This window comes from Symphalangus syndactylus, chromosome 21 (assembly GCF_028878055.3).
Source record: "Symphalangus syndactylus isolate Jambi chromosome 21, NHGRI_mSymSyn1-v2.1_pri, whole genome shotgun sequence".
Lineage (NCBI taxonomy): Eukaryota > Metazoa > Chordata > Mammalia > Primates > Hylobatidae > Symphalangus > Symphalangus syndactylus.
The window spans coordinates 58,271,696-58,286,507 of record NC_072443.2 but is presented as its reverse complement, the minus strand read 5'-3'; the positions used below and the strand labels follow the sequence as shown (position 1 = coordinate 58,286,507).

Genomic DNA, 14,812 nt, shown 5'->3' with positions numbered 1-14,812 from the left:
TTCTCTATCCCTTGAGACCAGTTTAAGGGTGGAGAGGAGAAAGGAAATTGCCATCAAATTACCCCAAGCTTCTAAGTCTATAAGTAGAGGAGGTCAATAATAGTGGGGAGAGGGAGGGAGGGCACTTCAGTGAATATACTTCTTGTTTTTTAATTTGTTATTATTATTATTTTTGAAACAGAGTCTCACTCTGCCACCCAGGCTGGAGTGCAGTGGCACGATCTCGGGTCACTGCAACCTCCACTTCCTGGGTTCAAGTGATTCTCCTGCGTCAGCCTCCCAAGTAGCTGGGATTACAGGTGCATGTCATCATGCTCAGCTAATTTTTTGTAGTTTTAGTAGAGACAGGGGTCTCACCATGTTGGCTAGCTTGGTCTTGAACTCCTGACGTCAGGTGATCCACCCGCCTTGGCCTCCCAAAGTGCTTGGATTACAGGCGTGAGACACTACACCCGGCCATTATTTTATTTTCGACCTGTGGTTTCAGCTACTTGGGAGGCTGAGGCAGGAGGATGGCTTCAGCCCAGGAGGCAGAAGTTGCAGTGAGCTGTGATCCTGCCACCACATTCCACCCTGGGTGACAGAGTGAGACCCAGTCTACAAAAAAAAAAAAAAAAATTATGATCATATTGATATGAAGATAAATAAAATCCAAGCAGGATTAAAAATGAGGACATTACTTTGACTCTAAAAGTTCATTTATTTTCTTCTGATTTTAAAACAAATTAAAATGTTTTGACGGCCCCTAAAAGTGTTGTGAGTCTGAGACCCTTTGCATCCAGTGCCTGGGGGAGAAGCCAGCTTTTCATGAGTGTGGTTAATGAAGCTCTTCCATGTCCCAGGTGTGGTATCACACGCCTATAGTCCTGGCTACTCGGGAGGCTGAGGTGGGAGGATCGCTTGAGCCCAGGAGTTGGAGACCAGCCTAGGCAACATAGGGAGGCCCCATCTCTAAATTAATAAATAGATCAATCTTCCATGAAGGATAATCCCAACACTTTGGGAGGCTGGTATGGGAGGATCACTTGAGCCCAGGAGTTTGAGACCAACCTGGGCAACAGTGTAAGATCCTTCTCTACAAAAAAGTTTTTTTTTGTTTTGTTTTGTTTTTTTGAGGAGTCTCGCTCCATTGCCCAGGCTGGAGTGCAGTGGCACAATCTTGGTCACTGTAACCTCCGCCTCCCAGGTTCAAGCTATTCTCCTGCCTCAGCCTCCTGAGTAGCTGGGATTACATGCACATGCCAGCACGGTTAGCTCATTTTTTTGTATTTTTAGTGGAGACAGGGTTTTGCCATGTTGGCCAGGCTGGTCTTGAACTCCTGGCCTCATGTGATCCGCCCACCTCAGCATCCCAAAGTGCTGGGATTACAGGCATGAGCCACCACGCCTGGCCAAAAAGTTTTTTTGAGACAAAGTCTCCCTCTGTTGCCCAGGCTGTCTCGACTCACTGAAACCTCTGTTTCCCCAGTTTAAGCGATTCTCCTGCCTCAGCCTCCTGAGTATCTGGGATTATAGGTGTGTGCCACCATCCCTGGCTAATTTTTGTATTTTTAGTAGAGACAGGGTTTCACCATGTTGCCCAGGCTGGTCTTGAACTCCTGGCCTCAGATGATCTGCCCGCCTTGGCCTCCCACAATGGCGAGATTACAAGCGTGAACCACTGTGCCTGGCCTTTACAAAAAAGTTAAAAAATTAGCAGGCGTGGTGGCACACACCTGTAGTCCCAGCTACTTGGGGGCGCTGAGATGAAAGGATCCCTTGAGCCTGGGAGGTTGAGGCTGCAGTGAGCTGACATCATGCCATTGCACTCCAGCCTTGGTGTCAGAGTGAGACCCTGTCTCAAAAAGAAATCAAAACTATGTGTGTGGCATGATACCAGTTTTGTTAAATAAATCCTAATATATCTAATTGGCTGGAAATACACTAACAGCAGTTAAATGGATAATGGGGTTATGGATACTAATTTTCAAAAACTGTTAAGAGCATATGTAACTTAAAAAAATTGAAATTTAGGCTGGGCGCGGTGGCTCATGCCTGTAATCCCAGCACTTTGGGAGGCCGAGTCGGGCGGATCACAAGGTCAGGAGATGGAGACCATCCTGGCTAACACGGTGAGGCCCCATCTCTACTAAAAAAATTACAAAAAATTAGCTGGACATGGTGGCGGGTACCTGTAGTCTCAGCTACTCGGGAGACTGAGGCAGGAGAATGGCGTGAACCTGGGAGGCGGAGCTTGCAGTGAGCCGAGATCACACCACTGCACTCCAGGCTGGGCGACAGTGTGAGACTCTGTCTCAAAAAAAAAAAAAACAAATTTACATACATCTGTTTTAAAGTGAGAAGTTATTAAAAACGGAAGCAGAACTTCTTTTTATAGGCTTATATACACATGCAGTCTCTGGAATTCTGTTTAAAGCAAGCTTGTCTTGCTTGCCCATGGGTCGTGTGTAGCCCAAGATGGCTTTGAATGTGGCCCAACACAAATTTGTAAAGTTTCTTAAAACATTATAGGTTTTTTTTGCAATTTTTTTTTTAAAGCTCATCAGCTATCGTTAGTATTAGTGTATTTTATGTGTGGCCCCGGACAATTCTTCTTCCAGTGTGGTTCAGGGAAGTCAAAAATTGGACACCCCTGGTTTGGTTATATGAACCTGTATCCTACTTCCCAGTAGTCTGGAACCCCAGTATCTATGCTGTGTATTAGACCAAGGGTGCTGAGTTCGGCCACTGACCAGCTGTGTGACCTCATTTCAGCTGTTTTATTTCCTCAGTGCTCACTTCTGTAAACTGAAATAAACGAAACATCAACCATAGGCCAGGAATACTCACATCTTAGTCTTCAAAATTACTCTTCAGGGTACTATTGTTACCTTCATTTTTGCTGATGGAAAAAACTGAGACTCAGAGAGGTTAAGTAACTCACCCAACGTCACAGAGCAAGATACAGATGGAGCTGGGATTTGAGCTTGGGCCTATCCATGTCCTTTTTTTTTTTTTTTTGAGACAGAGTCTCGCTCTGTTGCCCAGGCTGGAGTGCAGCGGCACGATCTCGGCTCACTGCAAACTCTGCCTCCCAGGTTCACCCCATTTTCCTGCCTCAGCTTCCCGAGTAGCTGGGACTACAGGCGCCCGCCACCACGCCCGGCTAATTTTTTTTTGTATTTTTTAGTAGAGATGGGGTTTCACTGTCTTAGCCAGGATGGTCTTGATCTCCTAACCTAGTGATCCGCCCACCTGGGCCTCTCAAAGTGCTGAGATTACAGGTGTGAGCCACCGCGCCCAGCCTATCCATGTCCTTTTTACAGTTTCCGTTGGATAAGATGATCCCCTCCACCCCTTCATCTCTGGTGTTCCAAGGTCCCTTGAGGTAGCAGAAAAAACGAGATTCTATAGTAATCTCCATCTCTTCTCTCTGGGTCTCTAGGACTTCAGCACCTCCATTCCTAAGCAGGAAAAACTTTTGAGCTTGGCTGGAGACAGGCTTTTCTGGAGTGAGGCAGACGTGGTCCAGGCAACCGATGACTTCAATCAAAACCACAAAATCAGCCAGGGGACCTTTGCTGACGTCTACAGAGGGCACAGGCACGGGACGCCATTCGTCTTCAAGAAGCTCAGAGAGGTGAGCGCTTCTTGGTTTCTAGTGGGGGTAGAGGCTGCAAGGGTGGGGCGGGATCTTCATGTTCTGATGTCTTTCTCTACAGACAGCCTGTTCAAGTCCAGGATCAATTGAACGATTCTTCCAGGCAGAGCTGCAGATTTGTCTTAGGTAAGTCTCCCCTTTGTTTAGTAATAATGATAGCTAACCTTTATATAGTGCTTCCTGTGTGCCCAGGCATGTTTTAAACACTCTATTATGTATAAATTCATTTAGTCCTTACAAGAACCCTATACATGTAGCTACTATTATCACATTATTTTACAGATGGGTAAATTGAGGCACATGGTAAATTTTACACATGGGTAAATTGAGGTTAAATGTCTCATCCAAGGTCACACAGCTAATGAGTGGCAGAGCCAGGATTTGGATCTACCTGGTTTGGCTCCAGAGTCCATTCTTCTCCTATGTAGCAATTCTATGTATAGATTAGAATTACAAAGGAATCTTGGCTTACTCCAACTCCTTCCTTCCACACGGGAATAAATCTTCTTCTCTCCTTTTTTTTTTTCTTTTCTTTTCTTTTTGAGACAGAGTCTTGCTCTGTCTCCCAGGCTGGAGTGCAGTGGCATGATCTCAGCTCACTGCAACCTCTGCCTACCAGGTTCAGGTGATTCTCGTGCCTTAGCCTCCCGAGTAGCTAGGATTACAGGCATGCGCCACCACGCCTGGCTAATTTTTGTATTTTTAGTAGAGACAGGGTTTCGCCATGTTGGCCAGGATGGTCTCAAACTCCTGATCTCAAGTGATCTTTCCGCTTTGGCCTCCTAAAGTGCTGGGATTATGGGCGTGAGCCACCGTGCCTGGCTTTTTTTTCTTTTTTAAGAGATAGGGTCTTGCTCTATTGCCCAGGCTAGAATGGCCTTGGAATGATCGTAGATCACTGCAGCTTTGAACTCATGGGCTGGTGATCCTCCCACCTCAGCTGAGAAGCTGGACTACAGATGTGCGCCCAGCTCATTTTTTGCTTTTTTTTTTTTTTTTGTAGAGATGGGTCTTGCTATGTTGACCAGGCTGGTCTTAAGCTCCTGGGCTCAAGTGATCCTCCTGCCTTGACCTCCCAAAATGCTGGGATTGTAGGTGTGAGCCACTGTGCCCAGCCATGTGTGTGCTTTTTTTTTTTTTAATTGTTTTTCATCTGAAACACTTGTGCCTTATATTGTAGGGTATTTTAAGAAATAAAGAAAATTGAGGCCAGGCGTGGTGGTTCACGCCTGTAATCCCAGCACTTTGAGAGGCGGAAGCGGGTGGATCACGAGGTCAGGAGATCGAGACCATCCTTGCTAACACGGTGAAACCCCATCTCTACTAAAAATACAAAAAATTAGCCGGGTGTGGTGGCGGGTGCCTGTAGTCCCAGCTACTCAGGAGGCTGAGGCAGGAGAATGGCATGAACCCGGGAGGCGGAGCTTGCAGTGAGCTGAGATCGCGCCACTGCACTCCAGCCTGGGTAACAGAGCAAGACTCCGTCTCAAAAAAAAAAAAAAAAAAAAGAAAATTGAATATCTATTCATTCTGGAACCAGTGTTAAAAAATAAAGAAAATTGACCAGGTATGGTGATTTATGCCTGTAATCCTAGAACTTTGATGCTGAGGCAGAAGGATTGCTTGAGCCAAGGAGTTTGAGACCAGCTTGAGCAACATAGCGAGACCCTGTCTCAACTGAAAAAAATATATATACAAAAACATTTTTTGGCTGGGCATGGTGGCTCACACCTATAATCCCAGCACTTTGGGAGGCTGAGGCGAGTGGGTCACTTAAGCCCAGGAGTTCGAGATCAGCCTGGGCAACATGGCAAAACCCCATCTCTACAAAAAATACAAAAATTAGCTGGGTGTGGTGGTGCATGCCTTCAGTCCCAGCTACTCGGGAGGCTGAGGTGGGAGGATCACTTGAGCCCAGGAGGCAGAAGTTGCAGTGAGCCGAGATCACAACACTACACTCCAGCCTGGGCAACAAAGTGAGTCTCTGTCTCAAAAATAAATAAAGGCCAGGCATGGTGGCTCACACCTGTAATGCCAACACTTTGGGAGGTCAAGGTGGGCAGATCAGTTAAGGTCAGGAGTTTGAGACCAGCCTGGCCAACATGGTGAAACCTCATCTCTACTAAAAAAAAATTCATACAAAAATCAGCCTGGTGTGTTGGCATGCACCTGTATTCCCAGCTACTCAGGAGGCTGAGGCATGGGAATCACTTGAGCCCAGGAGGTGGAGGTTGCAGTGTGCCCAGATCGCACCACTGCACTCCAGCCTGGGCAACAGAGTGAGACTCTGTCTCAAAAAAAAAAAAAAAAAAAAAAAATTAATTAATTAATTAAAAAGTAAAACAAATTTAAAAAGGAATACAGAAAATTATAAATAAGAAAACAGAAACTGTTTTTCACAGCACCTATAAATAAGCACTACTGTTTTAATATTTTGATATATTTTCATTTTTAATTGTTAAAACTTTTTTTGTAGAGACAGCATCTCACTATGTTGCCCAGGCTGGTTTTGAACTCCCTGGCTCAAGTGATCCTCTTGCTTTGGCCTCCGAGAGTGTTGGGATTTTAGATGTGAGCCACTGTGCCGGGCCCATATTTTGATATGTTTTCTTTAATGCTTTCTCTATTCATACATGTATATGAATACTCACGTGTACATACACACACACACACACACACACACATAGATACACACACACACATACATCTAATAAAAACTGGAAGTATGATTCCCTTTCCACTTCGGCTTAGTGCTTTCATGGAGTCGGCAGTCACTCCTTCATTCATTGACTCAGAAAATGTGAGTAGTCAAGCCCTTTTCTAGGCTCTAGGGAGTGTATGCCAGAAGCATACAGAGCCCCTGCCTTGGGGAGGTTTATGGTCCAGTGGGGAGGCTGATATGTAAATAACTCTAATAAGTATGCAAAAGCGAGTAATAGGATGGCTTGCGGGAAGCAGAGGAGGGCAGAGAGATAAGGCAGGAGGCCATTTATAATAGTCTTGGGGAGGTTGAATCAGAGCCTGACCCAATCCAAGTGACCGAAGGCAGAGGAGAGGGGAATGAAGGGACATTTTAAAAGTTATCTGTGGCAGTGAATGGTGACTGATTTGATACGGGAGATAAGAAGGTTTCTAGGAAACTGAGTGGGTGGTGATGTGCCTTTCTGGGATAATAAATATGGGTGAAGAAGCAGGTTTGGGACTTGTTGAGGCTAGGATGATGTTGACCTGAGCATCAAGATGCAAATTGACATTCAGGTCTGGAGCTTAGGATGGGGCTGCAAATAAGAGATTTGGGAATGTTCCTTATAGCAATGGGAGGTTCCTGGAGGAGCAACATACAAAACAAGATGAGGAGTCCAGCTGGCAGAAAGAGGAAGGCAAAGGAGGAGGGTCTTAGTGAAAAGGGCCAGGAAAGAGTGGTCAGAGAGGCAGGAGGAAAGTGAGGAGGGAATGGTGACTGAGAACCAGCGTAAGAGGATTTCAGGAAAGAACCCCAGTCCTAGAGTCAGGCAGATGTGGGATCTGGTCCTGGCTTTACTACTTTCTAGTTTGTGACCTTGGGCAAGTCCCTTAACCTCTCAGTCTCTGTTTCTGGAGATGGGACAGTTGAGATGTCATGTGCTGCAGAGCAGTAAAGCAGGATGAGGACCACCGTACTCCTTGAAGGCAGACAGTTTTCATCTTTCCACCCTGGGGCCAGGCCCTTAGGGGTCAGAGCATGTGGTACCTGGGAGGTTACTGGTGGCATTGGAGGAGGAGAGGGCAGAAGAGGGGTGGGACATGAGGAAGTAGATCATTCTTTCCGACTCCTCACCCCTGCACTGATGCCCGATTCCAGATGCTGCCACCCCAATGTCTTACCTGTGCTGGGCTTCTGTGCTGCAAGACAGTTTCACAGCTTCATCTACCCCTACATGGCAAATGGTTCCCTACAGGACAGACTGCAGGGTCAGGTAAGGGACTGGGTCATGGTCAGAGAATGGGACCAGGCTGCACCCAGCCATGGGGTCAAGGGTTAAGGACTTACAGAAGTTCAGAGGGGAAAGGGGCCATCTAGGTGAGACCAGGGAGACTTCAAGGAGAGAAGTGGGGCCAGGATACATAAAATCTGGTTAAGTGCTCACTTTGGCAGCACATATACCAAAATTGGAACGATACAGAGAAGATCAGCATGGCCTCTGAATGAGGATGACAAAATATGAAAAAGAAAAAGAAAAGCACAAAAAGATCTGATTAAACATCTTCAGGAAAAATCTATAAAAAATTATTTGACGAGAGGCATTTCATTCAAATCAAGAGCATGACAAAGGTATCTCACAGAACTAACTTCGTTCATCATGGTTCTGGAGGTGTTAGCCAATGCAGTAGGACAAGAAAAAGAATTAAGAGGTAAAGAGTATGGAAAAGTGGAGGTGAATTTTTATTATAAAATGTTCTTCTAATATATACCTATTTGCTTGTGTGTTTATGGAATGTCTCTGGAAAGATACACAAGAAACTGGTTCACTGGCTGCTGCTAGGGAGCGGAACTAGGTGATTGGGGCCTAGGATAAGAAGCAAACTTACTATTAGAGTATTATATCATGTGAAGGTAATCCTTGATAAAAATTACAGTGTTTTAAAACAGGTCTTCTGCTTATCTTATCCTCAAATAGAGGGTAAAGAGTTATTCCACAACAGAATTATTGCTTCCCATGGCAGGGACAAGACAAAGCAGTTATTCACAGCATACTAATGATCTTTAGCTTTTCTGGGCACTCACTGTATGCAGGTTGCTGTGATAAGGGTTTTACATAGGTCATCACCTCCAGGCTGTGCCACAACCAGAGCAATTTCTTCCCTCATTTTTCAGAAGAGGAATCTCTGACACATAGAGACAAAGTGACTTGCCCAAAGGAACATAGAGGACAAATGTCAGTCCAGAGCTTACAATGGGTTCATCTGGCACTAGGTTTCAGAGTTTTTGAGAAGAAATTAGCAGGGGCTGTCCAGACCAGTTCTTAGAGGATGTGGGACCTACGCCAGGGCTTCAAACATAGGTGATGAGGCTGGGCACAGTGGCTCATGCCTGTAATCCCAGTACTTTGGGAAGCCGAGGTGGGTGGATCACTTGAGGTCAGGAGTTTGAGACCAGCCTGACCAATATGGTGAAACCCTGTCTCTACTAAAAATATAAGAATTAGCCAGGCGTGGTGGCACGTGCCTGTACTACCAGCTACTCAGGAGGCTGAGACAGGAGAATCACTTGAACCTGGGAGGCAGAGGTTGCGGTGAGCCGAGATTGCACCACTGCACTCCAGCCTGGGCGACAAAGTGAGACTCTGTCTCAAAAAAAAAAAAACAAAAAACAAAAACGGTGATGATTTAGCCTGGGAGGGTCAGTCTTAGAACAACAGTGGGAGCAAATGAGAGGCTTTAGCCCATCCCACAATCCCCATCAGCCCTGGTGAAGTTTCCCCTAATACAGATAAAATCAGTGTAAGGTCCAGGTGCTTGGCTTGCAAACACAAGCTCCCTAGCTCCTCTCCCAACCAGCCTCTTTTAGAGAGAAATTCCAGAGCAGCCACTGTAATGGGCATGATAAAAATAACTGCTGATTGAGCACCTACTGTGTGGCAGGTGCTATGCTAGGGGCATACCATATACTCCCTTGAATCCTTACAGCAACCCTAAAACATAGGGATTAACATTTCCATTTTATACCCAAGGAAACTGAGGCTCAGAGACGTTAAGTGTCTTTCCAAAATTATACAGCTAGCGCATGTCTGAACTGGGAGTTACAACTAGATCTGTCTGATGTCAAAACCCATAGTATAGGGTCAGGCACATGGCTCATGCTTGTAATCCCAGCACTTTGGGAGAGCAAGGTGGGCGGATCACTTGAGCCCAGGAGTTCGAGACCAGCCTGGCCAACATAACAAAACCTGTCTCCACGAAAAATACAAAAATTAGCTGGGAGTGGTGGCACGTGCCTGTGATCCCAGGTATTTGGGAGTCTGAGGTGGGAGAGTCACTTCAGTCTGGGATTTTAAGGCTACAGTGAGCTATGATGCTGCGCTCCAGTCTGGTTGATAGCAAGACCTGTCTCAAAACAAGCAAACAGGCCGGGCGCGGTGGCTCACGCTTGTAATCCCAGCACTTTGGGAGGCCGAGGCAAGCAGATCACGAGGTCAGGAGATCGAGACCACGGTGAAACCCCGTCTCTACTAAAAATACAAAAAAATTAGCCGGGCGTGGTGGCGGGCGCCTGTAGTCCCAGCTACTCGGAGAGGCTGAGGCAGGAGAATGGCGTGAACCCTAGAGGCGGAGCTTGCAGTGAGCCGAGATTGCGCCACTGCACTCCAGCCTGGGCGACAGAGCGAGACTCCGTCTCAAAAAAAAAAAAAACAAGCAAACACACAAAAAATGAAAAAACTCACAGTATCATGCTGAGCCCTGTGGCAGAGGACATGAAGGGTGGGAGGAGGGTCAGGAGCCTGGGACCCTGCCATCAGGACTTCGTTTTTTTTTTGAGATGGAGTCTCGCTCTGTCACCCAGGCTGCAGTGTAGTGGCGCGATCTCGGCTCACTGCAAGCTCCACCTCCCAGGTTCACGCCATTCTCCTGCCTCAGCCTCCCGAATAGCTGGGACTACAGGCACCCGCCACCAGGCCCGGCTAATTTTTTGTATTTTTAGTAGAGATGGGGTTTCACTGTGTTAGCCAGGATGGTCTCGATCTCCTGAACTTGTGATCTGCCCGCCTGGGCCTCCCAGAGTGCTGGGATTACAGGCGTGAGCCACCACGCCCCCGGCTGCCATCAGGACTTTAAAACGGTACATTGTGACTATTTGTCCTCCTGCTTTTCTTTCTCTTAGGGTGGGTCCGACCTCCTCCCCTGGCCCCAGCGTGTCAGCATCTGCTCAGGGCTGCTCTGTGCCGTCGAGTACCTGCATGGTCTGGAGATCATCCACAGCAATGTCAAGAGGTGAGAGAGGTGGGCTGGACCCTGCTGGGGCCTGGGCTGCAAGGGTGGAACTGGTACCTATTCCTGGCTCACCTCCCACCCCGCCACTCACCCCTGTCCTCTTTGTTTTTCTCTTCCTACCTCCTCTCCTCTGCCCTCCCCTGGATGTCTTTTTCTCTGTTATGCCCTCAAAAATGAGTGTTTCCGGGCTGTGCTCCGAGTCCAATTGCTCCCAGCATGAATTGCCTACCTGTCACATTTGTCCTTCTGAGCTGCTGTTTTCCCAACAAGCCCTCCACACCTTGCTGCATCTCACTGTCCACTCAGCAGCTGGCCTGGGCCTCATCCTCGAATGTCTGCCAACCCCCTGGGATTTCGAGCTCCTCATTCAGTGTCTTTTCTGAGACCTGTCCCCTTCTTGTGTAGCTGTTGGTGTCAGCATCTTGTCTGGAAGGCTCCTGCAGGTTAGGCCTGCACCCCTGCATCTCAGTGCCATGCACACGAGAGGAAGAGGTCCCCATCTGGGGACGGTTAGGATAGGGAGGGATTCCGAAGATCCCCAGAATATCTGGCAGAACTGGCTCCAGAGACACAGAACTCTTATTTCCCCAAAGTTCTCTTTCCATTTGACTTGTGGAAGTCCTTTCCTCTTTTCTCTCTCCCAATATTTTTTTTGTTTTTTGAGATGGAGTTTCACTCGTCACCTAGGCTGGAGTGCAGTGGTGCGATCTCAGCTCACTGCAACCTCCACCTCCCTGGTTCAAGCAATTCTCCTGCCTTAGCCTCCTGAGTAGCTGGGATTACAGGTGCTCGCCACCACGCCCAGCTAATTTTTGTATTTTTAGCAGATAGGCTTTCACCATGTTGGCCAGGCTAGTGTTGAACTCCTGACCTCAGGTGATCCACCTGCCTTGGTGTCCTATAGTGCTGGGATTACTAGCACCGCCCCCCGGCTCTCTCCCCTAATTTGTATTTGATTGCATCAATAATGCTAATAGCAGGCAAGGAAATGAAAGGGTGAGAGAGGTCACCACTAACTTACCCCATGACTCATCAGCTGGCCTCTAGGTTTTGTTTCGTTTTTCTTTTTTTTTTTTTTTGAGATGGAGCCTTGCTCTGTCGTCCAGGCTGCGGTGCAGTGGCGCAATCTTGGCTCACTGCAAGCTCTACCTCCTGGGTTCATGCCATTCTCCTGCCTCAACCTCCCGAGTAGCTGAGACTACAGGCACCCGCCACCATGCCCGGCTAATCTTTTGTATTTTAGTAGAGACGGAGTTTCACTGTGTCCGCCAGGATGGTCTCGATCTCCTGACCTCGTGATCCGCTCGCCTCGGCCTCCCAGAGTGCTGGGATTACAGGCATGAGGCACCATGCCCAGCTGTTTCTTTTTTCACTTCCTGCCTATACAAATCCTTAGTCCTGAGGTAGCACCTGGGTACCAATTCACATCCTGTTTTTTACCCGTTCATTTAAACATAGTAAACATTTTGCTACATTGTATACCGTCATGTTTTTTAGTGTCTTAGTCTTCCCATGAAGGAATTTGCCCATAATTTACTTAACCACTCCTGGCACACACACCCGCGCGTTTGTGGGTGTGCGCACACACACACACACCCCTTAAAAAAAGTTTTTTTTTTTGGCTGGGCGCGGTGGCTCACGCCTGTAATCCCAGCACTTTGGGTGGCTGAGGTGGGCAGATCACGAGGTCAAGAGATCAAGACCATCCTGGCTAACACGGTGAAACCTCGCCTCTACTAAAAATACAAAAAAAAAAAAAAATTTTTTTTTTTTTTTTTTTTTTTTTTGAGATGGAGTCTTGCTCTGTGTCCCAGGCTGGAGTACAGTGGCACAATCTCTGTTCACTGCAAGCTCCGCCTCCTGGGTTCATGCCATTCTCCTGCCTCAGCCTCCGGAGTAGCTGGGACTACAGGCGCCCACGACCACGCCCGGCTAACTTTTTGTATTTTTAGTAGAGATGGGGTTTCACTGTGTTAGCAGGATGGTCTCGATCTCCTGACCTCGTGATCCGCCCACCTTGGCCTCCCAAAGTGCTGGGATTACAGGTGTGAGCCACCATGCCCGGCCAAAGAAAAATTTTTTTTGAGACAGGGTCTTGCTCTTTTGCCCAGGCTGGAGTACAGTGGCAATCTCAGCTCACCGTAGCTTCCCATCTTAGCCTCCCAAGTATCTGGGACCACAGGCATGCACCACCATGCCCAGCTAAATTTGTTTGTTTTAGTAGAGATGAGGTCTTGCCATGCTGCCCATGCTGGTCTCAAACTCCTGGGCTCAGGCAATCCTCCTGTCTCGGTCTCACAAAGTGCTGGGATTACAGGCATGAGTCACTGCACCTGGCCTGCACTATATATCTGTACACATGTGGCTTAGCTTTTTCCCATTTTGGAATATGTTCTCAGTGTTTGCTCTTGGGGGTTAGATGACTGGATCAAATGACTTTTTTTGAGACAGTGTACCACTCTGTTGCCCAGGCTGGAGTGCACCTCTGCCTCCCGGGTTCAAGCAATTCTTCTGCCTCAGCCTCCTGAGTAGCTGGGACTACAGGCGCACACCACCATGGCTGGTTAATTTTTGTATTTTTAGTAGAGATGGAGTTTCGGCATGCTGGCCAGGCTGGTCTTGAACTCATGACCTCAGGTGATCTGCCCATCTTGGCCTCCCAAAGTGCTGGGATTACAGGCGTGAGCCACTGTGCCTGGCCAAGAGGGATTTTTTTTTTTTTCTTTTTTTACATGATCTGGGCAGGTTTAGTCACAAAGGATGCTGGCCACTTAGACCTGAGTCAGCCAGGCCAGAGCTGGGGGTTGGAACAGTTGTGGAAGAGACTGAGTCTGCACAGCCTATAGGCTTGGCAAGCTGAGGCTGATCAGGGTTGGCATCTGTGGGGATTAGGGAGGCTGCACTTCTTTGGCCACATTCCTGGGGCAGCAAGACTAAGTCTGAACTCCATCTGCTGGAGGGAGTGTGCTCCTGATGCCCTCTCTTCCCCAGTCAGGGCTGGCTCAGAAGCTCCATGCTGAGGGTCTTTAGAGACCTCAACTTGCAGGAGCTGAGGTTGCTATATTGTCTCCCCAAAGGGTCTCCATGGCAACCTGTTGTTATCCAGCTCAAAATGAGAAGGTTCTCTCTCCTTTCATTTCCACAGCTCTAATGTCTTGCTGGACCAAAATCTCACCCCCAAACTTGCTCACCCAATGGCTCACCTGTGTCCTGTCAACAAAAGGTCAAAATACACCATGATGAAGACTCACCTGTTCCGGACATCAGCCGCGTATCTGCCAGAGGATTTCATCCGGGTGGGACAGCTGACAAAGCGGGTGGACATCTTCAGCTGTGGAATAGTAAGAGTGTCCTGCTCTGCGTAGAGTGGGACCCACCTTGATTTGTCCTTCCCACGGCTCCTTTGTAATCACAGGATACGGTAGAGGCACACAGACAGGTTCCATCAAAGTACAGCAGGGGCTGACAAACCGTGGCCAACAGGCCACTTTGGCCTGTGGCCTATTTTGTGTGGTCTGTGAGCTAAGGATAGTTTTACATTTATAAAGGATTATATTTTTAAACACAAAGCATATGTGATAGAGACTGAACATGCTCCCCAAAAGCTCACATATTTACTGTGTGGCCTGTTATAGAAGAAATTTGCCAGCCCTTGAAGGAAAACCACTCATGAATGTCCAGGTTCCAGTAGGCTCCAGATATCCTCTCCTGACTTCCGTAATTCCCATCCAGCCATCCACTTGTCCATCCAGTTGTCTATTTGTCCTTATTTGTTCTTCACTGTCCGATCATCCATCCACCCTTTAGCTGCCCATCCACTCAGCGACCGTTGACCCACCCAGCATCCCACCCTACCACCACCACCATCCTTGTCTGCCATTATGTTGTGCCAGGCACTAGGAATGTGAATGTAACAAAAACACAGTCCCTCCCCTCAGGAGCTCATGGTCTGCGTGTAGCAGTCTCCAAAGTATATTTCTGTAGAACTCCAGTTCCTTTGGACCTCTAGGGTTGATGTGTTAAAAGGGTTTGTGCCCTGACAGGCTTGGAAATATTGCATTAGGCAAAGTCAAGCAGGTTTCTTTACCACAAGATTAATTCAAGCTGGTAGGATGGTAGTGAGCCTTTAATCTGGTACTTGTGAATTCACCAGAGAGGGGTATGCAGTGTTTCCCAAGCTCATTTGACTATGGAACCTTGTTT

General features: G+C 47.6%; 1 protein-coding gene and 1 non-coding gene across 5 annotated transcripts in view; both read left to right on the top strand.

Annotated features, from left to right (window-relative positions):
- IRAK2 (interleukin 1 receptor associated kinase 2) overlaps positions 1-14,812 on the top strand; it is an 82,175-nt gene that overhangs the window by 46,159 nt on the left and 21,204 nt on the right. For all 4 annotated transcript variants that reach the window (XM_055260534.2, XM_063630399.1, XM_063630398.1 and 1 more), the window contains 5 exons: positions 3,425-3,619; positions 3,702-3,766; positions 7,482-7,596; positions 10,500-10,609; positions 13,755-13,950. In XM_055260534.2, the coding sequence (XP_055116509.2) occupies positions 3,425-3,619; positions 3,702-3,766; positions 7,482-7,596; positions 10,500-10,609; positions 13,755-13,950 (681 nt within the window). The remainder of the gene's footprint in view (positions 1-3,424; positions 3,620-3,701; positions 3,767-7,481; positions 7,597-10,499; positions 10,610-13,754; positions 13,951-14,812) is intronic.
- LOC129471810 (U6 spliceosomal RNA) lies at positions 7,760-7,867 on the top strand. Its single transcript, XR_008653758.1, has one exon. It is a non-coding gene; the product is annotated as a U6 spliceosomal RNA (small nuclear RNA).